Source organism: Gorilla gorilla, chromosome 15 (genome assembly GCF_029281585.2).
Source record: "Gorilla gorilla gorilla isolate KB3781 chromosome 15, NHGRI_mGorGor1-v2.1_pri, whole genome shotgun sequence".
Classification (NCBI taxonomy): Eukaryota; Metazoa; Chordata; class Mammalia; order Primates; family Hominidae; genus Gorilla; species Gorilla gorilla.
Genome location: NC_073239.2, coordinates 21,017,983 through 21,038,894, shown reverse-complemented (window position 1 = coordinate 21,038,894; position 20,912 = coordinate 21,017,983). Strand labels below are relative to the sequence as shown.

Genomic DNA, 20,912 nt, shown 5'->3' with positions numbered 1-20,912 from the left:
GGCTGAGGTGGGTGGATCACCTAAGGCGAGGAGTTACAGATCAGTCTGGCCAACATGGTGAAACCCCGTCTCTACTAAAAATACAAAAATTAGGCTGGGCACAGTGGCGCGTGCCTGTAATCCCAGCACTTTGGGAGGCTGAGGCAGGCAGATCGCTTGAGGTCAGGAGTTCGAGACCAGCTTGGCCAATATGGTGAAACCCCATTTCTACTAAAAATACAAAAATTAGCTGGGCGTGGTGGCGCATGCCTGTAATCCCAGCTACCCAGGAGTCTGAGGCAGGAGAATCACTTGAACCCCGAAGGCGGAGGTTGCAGTGAGCCGTTATCATGTCATTGTACTCCAGCCTGGGTGACAACAGCAAAACTCCATCCTGTGTGGGGGGGGGGGGGAAGGGGGTGAATTTACAGCCTAAGATTATTTCATTGTTAAATAATAAAGTATGAAATAAAGATAAATAGAAATCAATTCCAGATATAAGAAAAAGGAAATAAACTTTATAAAAAAGAAAATAATGAAACAGAAAATAATGAGTTAGAAACAGAACATAACAGAATGTAACAAATTAGGACCTGTTTCTTTGAAAAGACTAAGCAGATTGTCTGCATCAAGAAAATTTTTAAAAACTACAAAAAACTAAAATGAAAAAGAAAATTTAATAAAAATTATAACACCATGTATGAATCTCTACTAGTACCTATTTAGAAGTCTCAATGAAATGGATTTTTAGAAAATAGAAAACAAAACAAAACAAAAAGTAAAATTTTCCCAAGAGCTCAAACCTGAAAAGAGTAATAAGGATGAAACAAACTGAAAGAAAAATTAGAAATGTTATGATTTCTTCCAAAATTTTAAGCAACAGATAATATTCATGTTATGAAGTTGGGTATAACCTCAATTCTAAAAACATAACAGGAATAGGACAAAAAATAACCACATAATCTGCTAATAGCAGACTATACCTGAACTCAAAATGAAATTCTGGTAAATCTAACACAACGAGAAGCCAAAAGATCAGGCAGGGTTTAGCTCAAAAATGCAAATATCATTTGATATTAGCAGTCTAGTGATATTAAAATACAATATACACCAATTAGTTAAAAAATCAAAACTATATGAAAATTTGAATAGATGCTGAAAATAATTTTGATATAATTTAACATCCTTTCCATATAAGAACTCCTAGAAAACAGGGTACTTTCTCAGCACAATAAAAATTATCTTTTTAAAACTAATAACTAATATCTTCCTTAATGATGAAACAGAAGAGTTGTTTTCATCAGAATCAGGAAAGACAAGGATGTCCACTGTTACTATACTATTAAACACTATCCTGCAAGTTCTGGTCAGTGCAATAAGACATGATATAAGCAAAGACAAGCATAACTACTAGAAAGGAGATTATCTGTAGATAATGATTATATATCTAGACAAATCCTGAGACAGACAATAAAATGCTTAAAATCAATAAGAGAATTCACTTCAGTGTTTGTAAACAAAGTAAATATTAAAAAGAGAAAAACTTAGAAAACGTAATGGGGGAAAAATCCTATTCAGAATATCAATAAAACAATAAAACACCTAGAAATATACAAACAAGAAATGTCTGGGTGTCAGAATAAATGAAAACATACTATAATTACTAATGGGAAGAATGATGATTATAATGGTGCTTTGCTTTTTCTACATGAGAGTTTTATTGAATATCCAATCAAATACCAATGGGATTTTTTTTTCTGAAAAACAACAGCATAATTTTAAATGTATCTGGAAGAATAAGTAGGTGAGAATATCAAAGAAAAGAGGAATAATGTGTGTGGGTGGGGTGAGGAAGAAGACTTGGCCTATCAGATATTAAAATATATTATAAAGCTATATTAAAGTGTAATATTTACACAAAAATGATAGACAAATCTAACCAGAAGACTGTAAGTGTTAGAAGGAGCAAGATTACATGAAAAAAAGATAAATAAATAAAAGAGTACAACTAGAATGTAACAAAAAGAATGAATACCCCATTTTCCATGATGTGATTTATTACACATTGCATGTCTGTATCAAAACATCTTATGTACCCCATTAAATATATACACCTACAGGGAAATTTATAGCACTAAATGCCCACAAGAGAAGGCAGGAAAGATCTAAAATCGACACCCTAACATCACGATTAAAAGAACTAGAGAAGCAAGAGCAAACAAATTCAAAAGCTAGCAGAAGGCAAGAAATAACTAAGATCAGAGCAGAACTGAAAGAGATAAGAGACACAAAAAACCCTTCAAATAAATCAATGAATCCAGGAGCTGGTTTTTTGAAAAGATCAACAAAACTCATAGACTGCTAGCAAGACTAATAAAGAAGAAAAGAGAAGAATCAAATAGACACAATAAAAAATGATAAATGGGGTATCACCACCAATCCCACAGAAGTACAAACTATCATCAGAGAATACTTAAACACCTCTACGCAAATAAACTAGAAAATCTAGAAGAAATGGATAAATTCCTGGACACATACACCCTCCCAGGACTAAACCAGGAAGAAGTTGAATCTCCGAATAGACCAATAACAGGCTCTGAAATTAAGGGAATAATTAACAGCCTACAAACCAAAAACAGTCCAGGACCAGACGGGTTCACAGCCAAATTCTACCAGAGGTACAAAGAAGAGCTGGTACCATTCCTTCTGAAACTATTCCAATCAACAGAAAAAGAGGGAGTCCTCCCTAACTCATTTTATGAGGCCAACATCATCCTGATATCAAAGCCTGGCAGACACAACAAAAAAAGAGAATATTACACCAATATCCCTGACGCGAAAATCCTCAATACAATACTGGCAAACCGAATCCAGCAGCAAGTCAAAAAGCTTATCCACCACAATCACGTCGGCTTCATCCCTGGGATGCAAGGATGGTCCAACATACACAAATCAATAAACGTCATCCATCATATAAACAGAACCAATGACAAAAACCACATGATTATCTCAATAGATGCAGAAAAGGCCTTTCACAAAATTCAACAGCTCTTCATGCTAAAAACTCTCAATAAACTAGGTACTGATGCAACGTATCTCAAAATAACTAGAGCTATTTTATGACAAACCCACAGCCAATATCATACTGAATGGGCAAAAACTGGAAGCATTCCCTTTGAAAACTGGTACAAGACAAGGATGCCCTCTCTCACCACTCCTATTCAACATAGTGTTGGAAGTTCTGGCCAGGGCAATCAAGCAGGAGAAAGAAATAAAGGGTATTCAACTAGGAAATGAGGAAGTCAAATTGTTCCTATTTGCAGATGACATGATCATATATTTAGAAAACCCCATCGTCTCAGCCCAAAATCTCCTTAAGCTGATAAGCAACTTTGGCAAATTCTCAGGATACAAAATCAATGTGCAAAAATCACAAGCATTCCTATACATCATTAACAGACAAACAAGAGAGTCAAATCATGAGTGAACTCCCATTCACAATTGCTACAAAGAGAATAAAATACCTAGGAATCCAACTTACAATGGATGTGAAGTTCTCGTCAAGGAGAACTACAAACCACTGCTCAACGAAATAAAAGAGGACACAAACAAATGGAAGAATGCTCATGCTCATGGAGAGGAAGAATCAATATTGTGAAAATGGCCATACTGCCCAAGGTAATTTACAGATTCAATGCCATCCCCATCAAGCTACCAGTGACTTTCTTCACAGAATTGGAAAAAAACTGCTTTAAAGTTCATATGGAACCAAAAAAGAGCCCGCATTGTCAAGACAATCCTAAGCAAAAAGAACAAAGCTGGAGGCATCATGCTACCTGACTTCAAACATACTACAAGGCTACAGTAACCAAAACCGCATGGTACTGGTACCAAAACAGATATATAGACCAACAGAACAGAACAGAGCCCTCAGAAATAATACCACACATCTACGACCATCTAATCTTTGACAAACCTGACAAAAACAAGAAATAGGGAAAAGGATTCCCTATTTAATAAATGGTGCTGGGAAAACTGGTTAGCCATATGTAGAAAGCTGAAACTGGATCCCTTCCTTACACCTTATACAAAAATTAATTCAAGATGGATTAAAGACTTAAATATTAGACCTAAAACCATAAAAACCCTAGAAGAAAACCTAGGCAATACTTTTCAGGACATAGGCATGGGCAAGGACTTCATGACTAAAACACCAAAATCAATGGCAACAAAAGCCAAAATTGACAAATGGGATCTAATTAAACTAAAGAGCTTCTGCACAGCAAAAGAAACTATCATCAGAGTGAACAGGCAACCTACAGAATGGAAGAAAATTTTTGCAATCTACCCTTCTGAAAAAGGGCTAATACCCAGAATCTACAATGAACTCAAACAAATTTACAAGAAAAAAACAAACAAACCCCATCAAAAAGTGGCCAAAGGATATGAACAGACACTTCTCAAAAGAAGACATCTATGCAACCAACAGACACATGAAAAAATGCTCATCATCACTGGTCATCAGAGAAATGCAAATCAAAACCACAATGAGATACCATCTCACACCAGTTAGAATGGCAATCATTAAAAAGTCAGGAAACAACAGATGCTGGAGAGGATGTGGAGAAACAGGAACGCTTTTACACTGTTGGTGGGAGTGTAAATTAATTCACCCATTGTGGAAGACAGTGTGGCGATTCCTCAAGGATCCAGAACTAGAATTACCATTTGACCCAGCAATGCCATTACTGGGTATATACCCAAAGGATTATAAATCATGCTACTATAAAGACACATGTACACATATGTTTACTGCGGCACTATTCACAATAGCAAAGACTTGGAACCAACCCAAATGTCCATCAATGATAGACTGAATTAAGAAACTGTGGCACATATACACCATGGAATACTATGTAGCCATAAAAAGGATGAGTTAATGTCCTTTGCAGGGACATGGACGAAGCTAGAAACCATCATTCTCAGCAAACTATCACAAGGATAGAAAACCAAACACCACATGTGCTCATCCATAGGTGGGAATTGATCAATGAGATCACTTGGACATAGGGTGGGGAATATCACACATTGGGGCCTGTTGGGGGATTGGGGGCTGGGGTAGGGATAGCATTAGGAGAAATACCTAATGTAAATGATGAGTTGATGGGTGCAGAAAACCAACATGGCACATGTATACGTATGTAACAAACCTGTACGTTGTGCACATGTACCCTAAAACTTAAAGTATAATACAAAAAAAAGTAAATAAATATATAGACTTACAATGTGCCCACAAAAATAAAACATAAAATAAAAATGATAGACAAAGCAACAGAAATAAACAGCTGTGAAGCAGAGAGCTTAATATTTAATAAAGGAAGCATCAAATCAATGGCAAAGGTATAGTTTATTCAACAAATTATTAAAATAGACTGTTTTTCAACATTCAAACTAGCTCCAGTTATCATTCCACATATCAGAATATATTCCAAAATGAATAAAGAATTAAATGTAAAATAATTACCACCTCAATGAAATAAAGATCTAGAAGGACAGTCTGGGCACAATGGCTCATGCCTATAATCCCAGCATTTTGGGAGGCTGAGGCAGGTGAATCACTTGAGGCTAGGTGTTCAAGACCAGCCTGGCCAACATGGCAAAACCCTGTCTCTTATACTAAAAGTACAAAATTAGCCAGGTGTGATGTGTGGTCAGAAGGCTGAGGCACATGAATCACTTGAACCTGGGAGGTAGAGACTGCAGTGAGCTGAAGTTGTGCCACTGCACTCCAGCCTGGGCAACAGAGGAAGACTCTGTCTCAAAAAAAAAAAAAAAATCTAGAGAGAAATAAGGAAATGTACTAGAATATTTAACTGATTTCAAGACAGAACTGTTTAAGCACAACAAATAATTCAAGAAATCCAAAGAAAAAAATTGAGAGAAATGATACATAAAATGAAAAAATATGTAGGTTAAATGATCTGAAGTTGACAACTGAAAACTAAACAACCAGGAAAGCTCCCACAAATAGCACGAAAGTTAATCTCTCTCTCTCTCTCACACACACAGACACACACACACACACACACACACACACACACGGAGAGTTCTTACAATTAAGAAAAATTCCTAAATAGATAACTAGAAAAAGAACACCAACAGATAATTTGAAAACAGATGAAAATTTCATACAAATATGTGGAAAATATTAACATCACTAGCAGAAGAGAAAAAAAAATTAAAGAGGTACCATGATCTGCTTCTCAAGCTATAAAGGTTAAAAGAGGGTGATTAGTATCTGGTGACGGCCAGGTTGAAGTTATATAGGTGTTGTTACAAAATGTTGGTGAAATTACAAATTATTACTTAATAGAAGCAATTTCCCAATATACATGGCATGAAATATCCTGATACGATTTGACCTAAATAATTCTATTCCTGGGACTCTATCCTGTGGCAAGAAATTAAAAACAACTTAAATGTCCAACAATCATAAAACTTGGCATCATAAAAGATTATTTTTAGGCCGGGCGCGGTGGCTCACGCCTGTAACCCCAGCACTTTGGGAGGCCAAGGCGGGTGGATCACGAGGTCAGGCGATCGAGACCATCCTGGCTAACATGGTGAAACCCTGTTTCTACTAAAAATACAAAAACAAAATTAGCTGGGCGTGGTGGCGGGCGAGTGCCTGTAGTCCCAGCTACTCTGAAGGCTGAGACAGGAGACTGGTGTGAACCCGGGAGGCGGAGGTTGCAGTGAGCCGAGATCGCACCACTGCACTCCAGCCTGAGCGACACAGCAAGACTCCATCTCAAAAAAAAAAAAAGTTATCTTTGAAGAGTATCTAAACAACTGAGGAAATGCTCACAATATAATACAACGCAAAAAAAAAAAAAAAAAACTTGGTAATATCCCTATGATTCTAGTTCTGTAAAAAAAAAAAAAAAAAAGGAGTACAGTGTTATATAGATTATATTTTTGTTTTATATTTTCTGTAATAACCAAATAATTATTTTTAAGATCATTTTGAGAAAAGCTAAAAACAACAACCAAAACCAGTTAGAAATTACAGGAAGTGAGTAAAGATCATATTTCTCCATACATTTGGTAGTAAAAGGAATGAGAGATCTGGATAGGACTATAGCTTGAAAGTAGAGTAACTGAGGAAAGTTTTGTTTTATGCTTTGTTTTGTTTAAAGGCAGATAACAAACAAGTTTATTAAGAGGAACAAGAAGAAATATAAAGAGGAGATAACTTTTTGAAGACGATCCTGAAGCAGGCAGAGATGGCAGAAAGCAGAAGTACAAATAAAAAAAAAAAGGCTTTTCTCAAACTGAAGGTGAGCAAGAAAAGATGGTTCAATACAGAAATTTTAAAGAAGAGAGGAAGATATAGAATTGTTTGATGTGGGAATGGTCTGAATCATCTTACTCACTATGCATTCCTATGGGTAGCTTTTTTCAAACCTGCTTCCCAATCTGTCAGAATCACTGGATTTAATTAATGAGAGATGTGACTAAGGTTTGTTTAAATATGGGAAAAACCAAAGGATATTTTACAGGTCCAGTTAGTTTTCTGTGATTCAAAAGATGATTCTGAAATGCATAAAAAAGGCATAAACAAGCCAGGCGCGGTGGCTCACGCCTGTAATCCCAGCACTTTGGGAGGCCGAGGCGGGCAGATCACAAGGTCAGGAGATCGAAACCATTCTGGTTAACTCAGTGAAACCCCATCTCTACTAAAAAATACAAAAAAAAATTAGCCGGGTGTGGTGGTGGGTGCCTGTAGTCCCAGCTACTCCGGAGGCTGAGCAGAGATCATGCCACTTCACTCAAGCCTGGGTGACAGTGGGAGACTCCGTCTCAAAAAAAAAAAAAAAAAAAGGCATAAACAATTCAAAGACACCCAACATTCTATGCAGTCCTAAATTTTCCTTAAAAAATTTTTGCTCAGAAAGTTATAAATCAATAACATAGTATTATATACTATTTAAAATATTATTCACAGTATTATTCTAAAAGAGAAATACCTGAGAGTTGCTAGTTATGTGAAGATTTTCCAACAACTTACCACTGCCTTGAATCCAAGTTTCTAAGTTCTCTAAGTAGCTTTTCATTTTTCTTCAGGAGATGAAAGCTCCTCCTAAATAGAGAGATTTATAAACATTTTCATCACCTTTGCAGTGAATGACAAGACAGTCCCGGAAATACTTTCCACTCTACTCATGCAACTTTTCTACTTTTCTTGCCTTTTCATACTTCTAACACAAAGGAGAACAGACCCTAAAAAAAATGTAAAGAATATACGTCATTATTTCCACCAGGCCTTCATACATTTCTGCTAGTGGATCATATCAATTGGCCACTTGAATCTTTCCTTGCAGATGCTGTGAGCCTCCTAAACTCATATCCAGGAAAATGGATAAAAGTACTTTGTATTTCTTTTCAAGAGTCTCATAAAAATATGTGAGAAAGTTGTATCTCATGAGAAATAAAATATTCACAGAATCTACATCATTATCAAGTAAGCAAGTGTAATCCAGATGGAATTTTCTTTCTTCCTTGTTTTATAATTTTTAGACTATAAAGCAGTGAATAATTTTACCAAATCCCTTCCATGGGTGCTAAATATGTACAAATTATTTTCATAAAATCAATGCTTGCTGAAGTAAAATACAGCTTCTCATCTTTAATTTTTCCCAAGGGACAACACACGGACCATTCTACAGCAAAAGAGAGTAGAATGCATTTATACCATAACTGACATAACTGAGTGGCAATTACCTATATTTGGTCATACCATATGGCAAACTGTTCCTGAGATATAACATTTCCTATAAGGCAGAGGATATTCTCTTCTAATAAATGGCTTTCCTATATTCCTTATTCCCTTCTAATAAGAGGCTTTCCTATAAGGCAGAGGATATTCCCTTCTAATAAGCGGAAGAGTTTTAAATCAAGTAAGAGTATAAACACTAAGCAAACAAGGAGATCTCTATTTCAATGCTTGACATACATTTGAATTACTTTAAGATTTGTTCGTTCACTGATATCTGAGCTTCCCCTCCTACCATAAATTGACAGAGACAATACATTACCCCTCCTTCCACTACCTACAGGGTTTCATGACATAGGAATTAAAACCTAAATGTATATTAATAATGCTTTACATTAGTGTACAATGCCAGTGTTTTATATACATTATCTAATTTAATTCTTCCCAGTATGTGAGGTGGGTACTACTCTCAATTTGTAGACTGTAGCCTGAGGCTCAAAAGTTAAGTAACTTTAAGCTAGGTCTTCTGATTTAAGCCCATTGTTCTTTTCATTTAGCTCCTACCTAACTTACTTGAATACCTCATGAGTTTATTGTAAGTTTTTAATAAGGTTTTGTAACATGCATCAGAAAACAAAATAATTTTTAAAACTTCAGATTCTTTTTTTGATTTGATCTTGAATCTTGAGTTAATTTCCCTGATTCAAACCGGAAATAATCATATTGCAGTTTCTAAAAAAAAATGATTAGGCTTACATGAAGGTTGAAAAATGAGCTATAATTTCTAAGTCAAATAGTTCTAGTAGTTATTTTGAAAATATTGATAATTTGTTGGATTATTTTATTCCCCTGAATCCCAATATAACTCAGTGGTCTCAAAAAAAAATCTGCAAAAAAATGAGTCAAAGAACTAATTGGTAGATAAAATTTAGTGAGGAAAAGAACAGAAAATAAAATGCTTTATCAGAAGATGAATAAGACTGAAAAAAAAAAAAGAAAAAATTTCTCCCTTATGCTTACCGTTTGTCCCAGGAATTCATTCCCAATATACTAAGAAGCAACCTGCAATAATAAAATGCTGACTGAGGTTTTTGAGGTATTGGTTCATCTTGTTCCACAGCTTTCATGTTTAAGTCATTAAAGTGCTTCTCAACAAATTCTTTTTCTTCTGTATGTTGCTTAAGGATAGCATTAATAACATCATTTTCTTGTTTTTCAGAAATGCACACAGGTTGTGGAGCAGGAATATTAAGTGAGATTCCAGTTCTCTGTAAGCATTCAGGACTAGTAACACCCAAATACTGCAAGAGCTCATCAAGAACATCTTCTTCATCTCTTATTGTATCCCAGGTTGGTACAGTTTCTCTAAATCTTTTAAACTGGAGAGAAAGTCCATCTTTTACTGTTATATCTTCTAAGCATTCATTAGATGTCGGAGGCTCTTCTGGCTTCTCTTGGTGAGACAATGAAAGCATGAAAGATGTAGGTTCTGACAAGCCACTTACAGGAGGTGGGCCATACAGTATAGCAGAATCCCATGAATATTTTCCAGAGAGATCACGTACTATGATTCTGACATTTGAATTGGCTGATGCAAGGCCAGCAGATAAACCTCCTCCAGGCATATTCTCTTCTGATCTGATCTGGATACAGGACACTAAGGTTGTGTTATTTAACACAAAGAACTGGATATTTGGACTCTCAAAGAGTTCAGGAGAAAGTTCAGTACTTTCACTGTAATGATTGTCGTGATTTTCACACACCTGACTTGTTAGCATAGCAGGACCACCACTCATTGGATAATGGCCCAGGTGATTTACCAGATGTGTAATAACAGTGCGGGCTGCTATAGAGATTAATCCATGCTGCATTTGAGTTTTCACTGGAAATAAAAAATATAAATGAATGGGAATATTGCTGCTTCCTAGGGAATCATATGACAATGAAATATTAGACAACAAATAGGGATTTTATCACATTGTTAATATTTCCAGTTTAGATTCCATATTACAGTAATGATGGCAAAAAAGGAGGAAAACCATTCTTTGATGAAGTTTTGTTTATAAGGAAGACCTTTCTGAAATTTTTGCTAATGGGTCCATAATTTAAACCAAGGTCTTTATATATAGATCACTTTGAAGAATCAGAAGTATTATAAATCAATCATGAAATCCCTAATGCACATTAAAAAGCCAAAGACGGCCAGGTGCTGTAACACGTCTGTAATCTCAGCACTTTGGGAGGCTGAGGCGGGAGGATTGCTTGAGACCAGTCTGGGCAACATAGGGAGACTACGTCTCTATAAATAAAAATAATAATAGTAATACTAAAATTAGCCCAGCGTGGTGGCCGCTGCACTCCAGCCCGGGTGTCAGAGCAAGACCATGTCTCCCACAACAACAAAACAAAACAAAAACAAAAACAAAAACACAATGAAATCTGTTCAATTGATAAGTTTCTTATCTCCATTAATAGATTCCAGATTCAGAGACAGTTTGTAGATGCCTTGAATGTCATTTAAATCTGGCTTTTACAGATAATGTAAAAGTGTTTCAGAAAAGGTGACATTCCAAGTAAACTCCAGGAATCAGAATAAATTTAAACAGCAAGTCAGTATAGCTAGTACCTGTATGCAAAAGAGATTTTATTTTAAAAGCAAAAATATTTGCTGGATCTACTTATATTTTTCTAAGGTATTCTTCAGGTCAATGTGGTACAGTCTAGCAGTCAGTTGTATGCAAGAAATATTTTTTTCCCTCAAGTACAATACGGAGGAAAACAGGTAAGAAGCATATTCATACGAGTAACTAAAAAAATCACAGGAAACAGTCAAAAGAGAAAACTCAAAGAATATAGTAGTTTAAGAGGCCTGGAAAGGCAAGATGCCCAATGTCAGAATCTGAAGGAGGAGGAAAAGGGAGGGGAGGGGGAGAAGGAAGACAGGGAACACAGAAACAGTAACGGGGTAAAGGAGAAAGGAGACAGACAATAATTTGTCAAAGCCAACTAGTCAAAGACCGCCATTCTAAGGAGGGCTAAAGACTGTGATTCCGAGGGGTGTTGATGTGGAAGCCAGTTTGGGATTGAGTGGTGTCAGGAAGTAGGGACAACTAGCTGACTGTTATCTTAATGCGTTTCATCTAAGAGGTAGGAGGAGAGTTGTTTTTGGTAAAGAAGCATTAGTCATTCATGTTAGGATGTTTAGGGTGTGTGTGTGTGTGTGTGTGTGTGTGTTTAAAACATTCTTGTCTCTACTTAATTTTAGACATAATTACAGAGTGATTGTGTTTCTGTATTATTCTACCACAGTAACAGAGTGATCTTGTCTTGAGTATTTATATTCTCTGACAGTTAATTAGTTGGGAACACTAGGGCCTGTCAGAACAACTAAGGATTTGTCAGAATAAATACAAATTTATTTATTTATTTATTTTTTTATTTTTGAGATGGAGTCTCGCTCTGTCTCCCAGGCTGGAGTGCAGTGGTGCAATCTTGGCTCACTGCAACCTCCACCTCCCATGTTCAAGCGATTCTCCTGCCTCAGCCTCCCAAACAGCTGGGGACTACAGGCGTGCACCGCCACGCCCAGCTATTGTATTTTTAGTAGAGACTGCGTTTCACCATATTGGCCAGGCTGGTCTTGAACTCTTGACCTCGTGATCCACCCACCTCGGCCTCCCAAAGTGTTGGGATTACAGGCGTGAGCCACTGTGCTGAGCCAAATACAGATTTAAGAATGTTCTGATTTACCTACATGCCCAATTTTATGTGTTTAGTTTGATGACTTTTGGTAATTATATATAATTGTGTAACCACCAACATAATCAATATAAAAAATTCCCTCATCAAAAAAGAATATTTTATTTTATGTAAACTATACCTCAATAAACCTGACTTTAAAAAAAAAGGGAGACCAGTTTGTGCACTGATGGTATAATCACTTTAAAAGAGGCAAGAGAAAAGAATAGTGTTACATTTTCAAGGCTTTAGCCTTCAAGATTCAGAACCAATACCACTGGGTATAGGCAAACCAACCAACCAGCTGCTATGCCATTGATGTTAATACCATCTTCTCCAATTCCAAAAAAGAATAGTTTCCTTTGGGCTTTGGTTGATTTTAAAATGTTGCTGAGTATCAAAATTTTAATTTCCCATTATCAGCCAAGTTATGTCTACATACATGTAAATATAAACATTTCTTAGCTTATTTATTGGTTTTTTTTTTTGGGACAGAGTCTCGCTGTGTCACCCAGGCTGGAGTGCAGTGGCACGATCTTGGCTCACTGCAGCCTCTGCCTCCCGAGTTCAAGCAATTCTCCTGCCTCAGCTTCCCAAATAGCTGGTATTACAAGTATGTGCCACCACGCCTGGCTAATTTTTACATTAGAGAAGAGGCTTCACCATGTTGGTCAGGCTGGTCTTGAACTCTTGACCCCAAGTGATCCACCAGCCAGGGCCTCCCAAAGTGCTGGGATTACAGGTGTGAGCGACTGCACCCACCCAACATTTCTTAGTTTAAAAGTTCCAATTAATGGCTGGGTGTGGTGGCTTACACTTGTAATCCCAGCACTTTGGGAAGCTGAGGCGGGCCAATCACCTGAGGTCAGTAGTTTGAGACCAGCCTGGCCAACATGGTGAAACCGTGTCTCTACCAAAAAATATAAAAATTAGATGGTGTGGTGGTGCCCATCTGTAGTCCCAGCTACTCAGGAGGCTGAGGCAGGAGAATCACTTGAACCTGGCAGGCGGAGGTTGCAGTGAACTGAGATTGCGCCACTGCACTCCAGCCTGGGTAACAAGAGTGAGGCTCTGTCTTAAAAAAATAAAAAAGAAAATAAATAAAGAAAAGTTCCAATTATACTGAAATTTTTAAAAATTATTTTTATGATTATTACTAATAACCAGCCATTCAATACTAGATTAATAACACTAAATGATTAACTTTAATTCAATCCTTCATTTTTAAGAATGTAAGCAAAGTAAAAGGTATTTTGAGCTATATGACAAGAAATAGGTAGCTTGAATCTAGTGTTTGCTTTCCCTTACCTAATTATAACCTAGAATATAATAAATGTTCACACTATAAGGGGATAACCTAGCTGGTATTCCTCATTTTGCACATGAGGACAAATGGGTTCGCAAAGTTAAGTGATTTGCCTGCCACAGGAGATGTCTTTTGCTTCCCAGCTCAGTGTTATTTCCCTCTTTACCACAGCTCTAATTTCCATACTTTTTTCTCTTTTGTTAAACTGTCTTTTTCTTTATGAGATATGGAAACAATGAATTCAAAATTTATTTTTCTCTCTGTATAAGAACTTCAAAAAAGTATTACTTAGCATAAATTACTAAATAAAAACCAAGATCAATGGAAAAAAATCAAGACTAAACCGAATTTTAAATGGTAACAAAAATTAAAATTAGTCATTTTAAAATTTTTGATATAAAAAAAGATTTTTCTATTCTTCACTCTCCCTTTTGAGTGACATACTTAAATAGATGACTCATTCTAAGCTTTAAATCCTCTTTGCATAACATAGAAGTTTACACTCTGAAGAAGGGAAAGAGTATAATTGAAAAGAAACAACCATAGAAAAGAGAAGAATCCCTGGCTTTGGCTTGCTCTGTGATTCATGATCACAAATACGTAAGATTCCTTAAACTCCATTTTTCTGTAAGAATTGCATACTTATTTGTAAAGATGAGTTAAAAACTCTTACATACAAAACTGGATATAATAGAAACAATAAAAAATCATTCAATTTAAAGAGCATTATAAGTAACATAGGTCTTATGAGTTTCTTTTTCAAACCTACTTATAAATAAACTCCAAGAATGAGCCAGGTCTTTCCCTAAAACATAAACCTCAAAGCCCAGGTACCAGAGCATCCTATATGTCTTCTTCCCAAAGGTAGAGACAATGAGAATGCAGTTTAAATGAGCTTGTTCACAAGTCTGTCATAATTACTCACATTGAAAACACGTAAAGAATAAATTTAAATCTCAGATGTAGGTAAAGCACTTTCTGCCCTAAGTTGCTTCTCTAAATTCAGGATATATGTCTATATATAAAAGGATAAAAATCTCTCAAATTGTTTATTGGGCAATAAATTTATTTATACTTATTTTTGAGCTATAAACTATAGAATATACATATCTCTCTTCTACTTATCTACTACGATACAAAGAAGACATGAAATTCTCTAGTTTAGATATTTAAAATAAAATTCTAAAATAACCAGTCTTGTGAGAAAATGTAAAATGGAGATATCGATGCTTCTAAGGCTTTGTGTAACTAGCATTCATTTAAATAACTCTATTCGGGGTTGTCTTTTCAGATTGTCAGATTAAACAAATCCTACAGCATTTGCAGCAAACCCATAATTACAGATTATTATGGCGTACAAAAGCAGCAAGACATAAAAAGCTGCTGCAATTCACTGCACTGTAATAGAACATGCAGAGGAAGTTAATTTTGGCAAATGCTTTAAATATTAGCTTTGCATAATAAGTATAGGTGAAACTATAATTAGGACAGAATGAATCCTTTGGAGCCTCCTTTCACTCTGACCCGGCAAATGATGACTTTTTGCTAATAAGACTACTGCCATTTGACAAAAAGCCAACTTCACTACCTTGCTTTATTCTTTAGTAAATTTAATAATTACAGCTACTCCTGCCAATAGTTCTCAAATCAGACTTGTTCAATCCAGTACTGAGCTTATTAGGGACACTCAATGTTTAGAATTCTTTGGCCAAAAAAGTACTTGAAGATGATGAAACATGCCTTAGACAAGGGCACAATGATCACTCATTTTCACCACATTAAAAAACACCCAGAGCATGTAGTCACTACAGACCAGAGAATCATGTGCTGTTAGCTCACAGCTGTTCCTAAAATGTTCTGCATTTATCTGGTCCTTAAAACCTTTGAGGAAGTCCAAAGGGAACAACTTGATACGTTTAGAGAAGGGTACTGCACAGAGTATTTGATACCAATATTAAGCTAATCTATTTACATCTTTTCCTTTGCTTCTTTTACAGTGACTGATATTGGCACAGTAAATTTTGTACAAAATCTAAAATTAAAACTTCCTTTGACATAAGCAAACTCTATTGCTTTGTTCAAGAAACATACTATATTGTCGTGAATAAAAACTGCCATTTTATACCTTAAATGTGCAAAGGTCAACTATTATTTTCACATAACCATATTTTTAAGTAAAATAAACATGGTATCTTATTACGTCAAATCTAAAAATATAATTTTAAATTGCTTATATAAATTTCGTCTAATTTTTTTTGCTTTATACTGCTTGTTATACCTCTTTTATATTTGAGAAACAATTTAAATCTTAAATTCCTATTTCAATAGTGTATTTATGTTCTAGACAACCTATCTGTACCTTCTGGGTTAACTGGCCAAATCAATCTAATATACCAGGAGTCAGTACACTTTTTCTATGAAGGGCCAAATAATAAATACTTTTGGTTTTGTGAGCCACGCAATCTCTACTGTTACTCAGTACTGCTGTTGTTATACAAAAGTAGCCATAATGACAATATGGATGTATCACAATAAAACTATAAAAACAGGTGGTGGGCATGGGCCATAATTTACCAACTCCTATAAAATACTATTATCAAAAGTGCTCTTAATATAAATTGTATCCTCTATCTCCCCTTCTTAAAACCTTCAGCAATTGCTGGGTTCCTCTAGTTTACCTCTATATCTTATATATACTTCTATTGTTATACTCCTATTACATTGTAATGTTATTTGCTTCTATTATATCTTTCTCTTCTATCAGAGAGAGAATGCTCTGAATGCAGAAACGTGGCTTAAAAATGTTACTGAGTTAACTATGTACTAAGTAAGGATTGTATAAAGGGCTTTACATATATTATCTTACTTAGTACTTAAAAAAACCTTAGAGGAAACTAATATTATTTGCATTTTACAAATAAGAAAACAGATACTTAGCAATTGAGAGTCAAAATTCAGGTCAGACTCCAAAGCTAAATTTTTTATGCTATATAAATTCCATTATATATAAAATATCAAAAAGAACTTCTAAGAATAATTTAGCCAGAAGTACATGTTGAGTATCCCTAATCTGAAAATCTGAAATCCAAAAATTTTGAGTGTTGGCATGATGCTCAAAGGAAATGCTCATTGGAGCATTTCAGATTTCGGATTTTCAGATTAGGGATGCTCAACTGGTAAGTATAATGCAAATATTCCAAAAGGTGAAAAAATCCAAAATCTTTAACACTTCTGGTCCCATGCATTTCAGATAAGGAATACTGAATTTGCATAAAAGGAATGTCAACATATAATATTAGTAATTGTGCATGTGAAGTTATTTCTTTAATTAATAATGAACTTGTGCTATACATACATGGTTAAACAACTACAAATTAAGACATACTCTCCTTCTCCAATATTTCCACCCATGGCCTCAAGTTATACCTTGAGAGAACCCAAGCAACAATATTGTCCTGAACAGAATTCATGTTACCTTCTGTTACTGGCTGGAGTTTAGAAGATCGTTCTGAGTCAGGAGAGTGCAGAGGCTCAGGCTCTTTCAGACTTTCCAAATGCATAAAAGGATCATAATCTACAGATGCCAAATCAGAGAGGCTCATGGGAAAATACCTTGGATTGCTAAAACACTGAGCTCCATAAACACACCCATGTAAAACCTGAAAATACAGGGGAAAAGAAAACACCCAATTTTACTTAAAAAATAAATAAATAAATAAATAAAAGTTAAAAGAGGATAAAAGTCAACTGGTAACACAAGAGCCTGGCAAAGATTTTAAATATTTTAAAACATCAGGCCTGGCACAGTGGCTCATGCCTGTAATCCCAGCAGGGATTACAGGGAGGCCGAGCCAGGTGGATCACCTGAGATCAGGAGTTCCAGACCAGCCTGGCAATGTGGTGAAACGCTGTATCTACTAAAAATACAAAAATTAGCCAGGTGTGGTGGTGGGCGCCTGTTATCCCAGCTACTCAGGAGACTGAGGCAAGAGAACTGCTTGAATCCAGGAGACGGAGGTTGCAGTGAGCCGAGATTGAGCCATTGCACTCCAGCCTGGGTAACAAGAGTGAAACTCCACTTCAATAAAAGAAAAAAAAAAATCAAGGTAAAATTCAATACCTCTTACAAAGAATGACTAAAATTTAATTATACTCATATGTAACAATGATCTAATTCCTCTCAAAATTTTGCAATGAAACAACGGTGTCTTGTAGGAAGCACTTTTAAATTACCCTTAGGCACTGTAAGCTAAATATGTATTCTTAGAAATTTTCTAGCTCTAAAAGAATAAAAATGTTATACTGAGAAATGTTATTTCTCTAGGTTTTAAAAACTCTTGGTTATCAAATAAATAATAAAGCAAGGAAGTTTACCTTATAAATGCAATTGAGAACAGATTTTTCTGTTTTATCGCTTTCTGCTCCCGTAGCATGAAATGGTTGGAGCAGTGTCTTTAGAGGTAAGGCCATGATCCAGTCCAGAAGGCAGAGAAGTAAAGATACTACCAACTGTAACAACAATAGAATCATTATAATTGTACATTCATAAAATATATGCTTCTTAAAAATTCATTTTCTTATTCTTGAGTTTCCAAAATTTGTTTCTGGAATCATCAACCCTAACTTCCACTATTAATATTTACCCAGATCTAACTGATTTTAAGATATCGTATATGAACATTATTGTGGGTTTCTCTTTCATATGTCAGGGCAAGCATAATGAAACAGTAAGCATAATAAAAACAGAAATGTTAAAATTAATATAAAAACAGCAAGCTTAAAAGACAACACATATCAATTAACTATACTTATTCCATTGCACAAGGAATGGAACACAAATGGAAGTCCATATATATTATAATCACTTCCACTTTCCTTTTCTAACTTAACAACATCTCACTGAATAGTCTGCCAGTAAGATTACCTTAAGTACTTTTTGAAATTGTTACTCATTTTACTAAATGAATCCACTGAACATGCTTTTTTGTTTTTGTTTTTTTTCAAAGAGAGGGAGTCTTGCTATATTGCCCAGGCTGGCCTTGAACTCTTGGGCTCAGGCAATATTCCAGCCTCAGACTTCCAAATAGCTGGGACTACAAGGCGCACACCATCATGCCTGGATGGACACTTTTAAACTAATGAATGCTATAAACAGGACACTTTTTATACAAAACGTGGAATACAATAGCAGAATTCATTGTATTAAAGAATCACAAATAGTGCCATGAAACTGACAATGAAATAGCAACAAGAGACCTGCTAATCTTTAAAAACGAACTCTCCAACTCAAGTAATTCTGGTCTACAACTCCCAACATATCTTCCAAAAAATAAATAAAATAAGGAACAATAAGAAGGCCCAATAAAACCTCACAAAACAACATCTTCCATATTATCAGAAGACAAAGAACATCCAAACTTCAAATTATCTATTTTTTTAATTTTTATTTTTGAGACAGTCTTGCTCTGTCACCCAGGCTGGAGTGCAGTGGCATGATCTCAGCTCATTGCAACCTTCACTTCCTGGGTTCAAGTGATTCTTGCGCCTCAGCCACCTAAGTAACTGGGATTACAGGCATGTGCCACTGTGCCCGACTAAGTTTTGTATTTTTAGGAGAGACGAGGTTTTGCCACGTTGGCCAGGCTGGTCTTGAACTCCTAGCCTCAAGTGATCTGTCTGCCTTGGCCTCTCAAAGTGCTCAGATTACAGGCATGAGCCACTGCACCGAGCCTTGAATTATCTGTAAGTAGAAAAATATGCAGCAAATCCCAGCACCTTTCTCCCATTCTCCCACTGCAGGTTTTCATGAAAAGCAAGGGTAGTTTGGGAAAAACTGTGAAAGAGAGAAGATGGGAACTTGCTGTGAACCTAAGACTGATCTAAAACCATGCCAGAAAGAAAAAGTCCACCTTAAGTGTGAGAATATTAAAAAAGTATACTGGTAGATCAGAGTAGTGAGTAAAAAGAAAGGATGTAGAAGTACACATAGGAAAGGTAATGCTTAGGGGGAGAAGACAAACAAACCCAGACTGCGAAGACTATGATAAATACCTAACTCTTCAATGCCCACACACCAATGAACATCAACAAACATCAAGACCATCCAGGAAAACATGACCTCACCAAATGAATTAAATAAGGCACCAATGACCAATCCCAGAGAGACAGAGATGTCACTTGACAGAGAATTCAAAACAGCTGTTTTGAAGAAGCTCAATGAAATTCAAGATAACACAGAGAAGAAATTCAGAATCCTATGAGATAAATTTAACAAAGAGATTGAAATAACTGAAAAGAACCAAGTAGAAATTCTGGAGCTGAGAAATGCAACTAGTATACTGAAGAATGCATCAGAGTTCTTTTAATGGCAGAACAGATAATGCAGAAAAAAGAATTGGTGAGGCTGAAGACAAGCTATTTGAAAATACACAGTCAAAGGAGACAAAAGAAAAAAGAAGAAAAAAGAATAAAACACACCTATAAGAACTAGAAAAGAGCATCAAAAGGGTAAATCTAGAGTTATTGGCTTTAAAGAGGAGATAGATTGGGATATAAAGTTTATTAAGAGGGATAAAAACATAGAACTTGCCAAACCCAGAGAAAGATATGAACACTCAAGTACAAGTAGGTTATAGAACACTAAGCAGATTTTATCCAAATATGACTACCTTAAGACATTTAATAATCAAACTCTCAAAGGTCAAGGATAAAAGGATTATAAAAGCAGCAAGATAAAAGAAACAAATAACATACAATGGAGCTCCAATACATTTGGAAGCAGACTTCTCAGTAGAAATCTTACAGGCCGGGAGAGAATGGCATGACATATTTAAAGTGCTAAAGGAAAAAAAAAACTTATTCTAAAATAATATATCCAGTGAAAATATCCTTTGAACATGGAGAAGAAATACAGACTTTCCCAGACAAACAAAAGCTGAGGGATTTCATCAACACCAAATCTGTCCCACAAGAAATGCTAAAGGGATTTCTTCAGTCTGAAAGAAAAGAATGTTAATGAGCAGTAAGAAATTATCTGAAGGTCCAAAACTCACTGGTGATAGTAAGTAAACAGAAAACCACAGAATACTATAACGCTGTAATTGTGGTGTGTAA

At 35.6% G+C, this 20,912-nt stretch overlaps 1 protein-coding gene across 6 annotated transcripts in view; it reads right to left on the bottom strand.

Moving 5' to 3' along the window:
* RALGAPA1 (Ral GTPase activating protein catalytic subunit alpha 1) overlaps window positions 1–20,912 on the bottom strand; it is a 274,207-nt gene that overhangs the window by 81,905 nt on the left and 171,390 nt on the right. For all 6 annotated transcript variants that reach the window (XM_055361294.2, XM_055361295.2, XM_063697698.1 and 3 more), the window contains 4 exons: window positions 18,174–18,308; window positions 17,275–17,458; window positions 9,776–10,637; window positions 8,051–8,122 (listed from right to left, as the gene is read on the bottom strand). In XM_055361294.2, coding sequence (XP_055217269.1) covers window positions 8,051–8,122; window positions 9,776–10,637; window positions 17,275–17,458; window positions 18,174–18,308 — 1,253 coding nt within the window. The remainder of the gene's footprint in view (window positions 1–8,050; window positions 8,123–9,775; window positions 10,638–17,274; window positions 17,459–18,173; window positions 18,309–20,912) is intronic.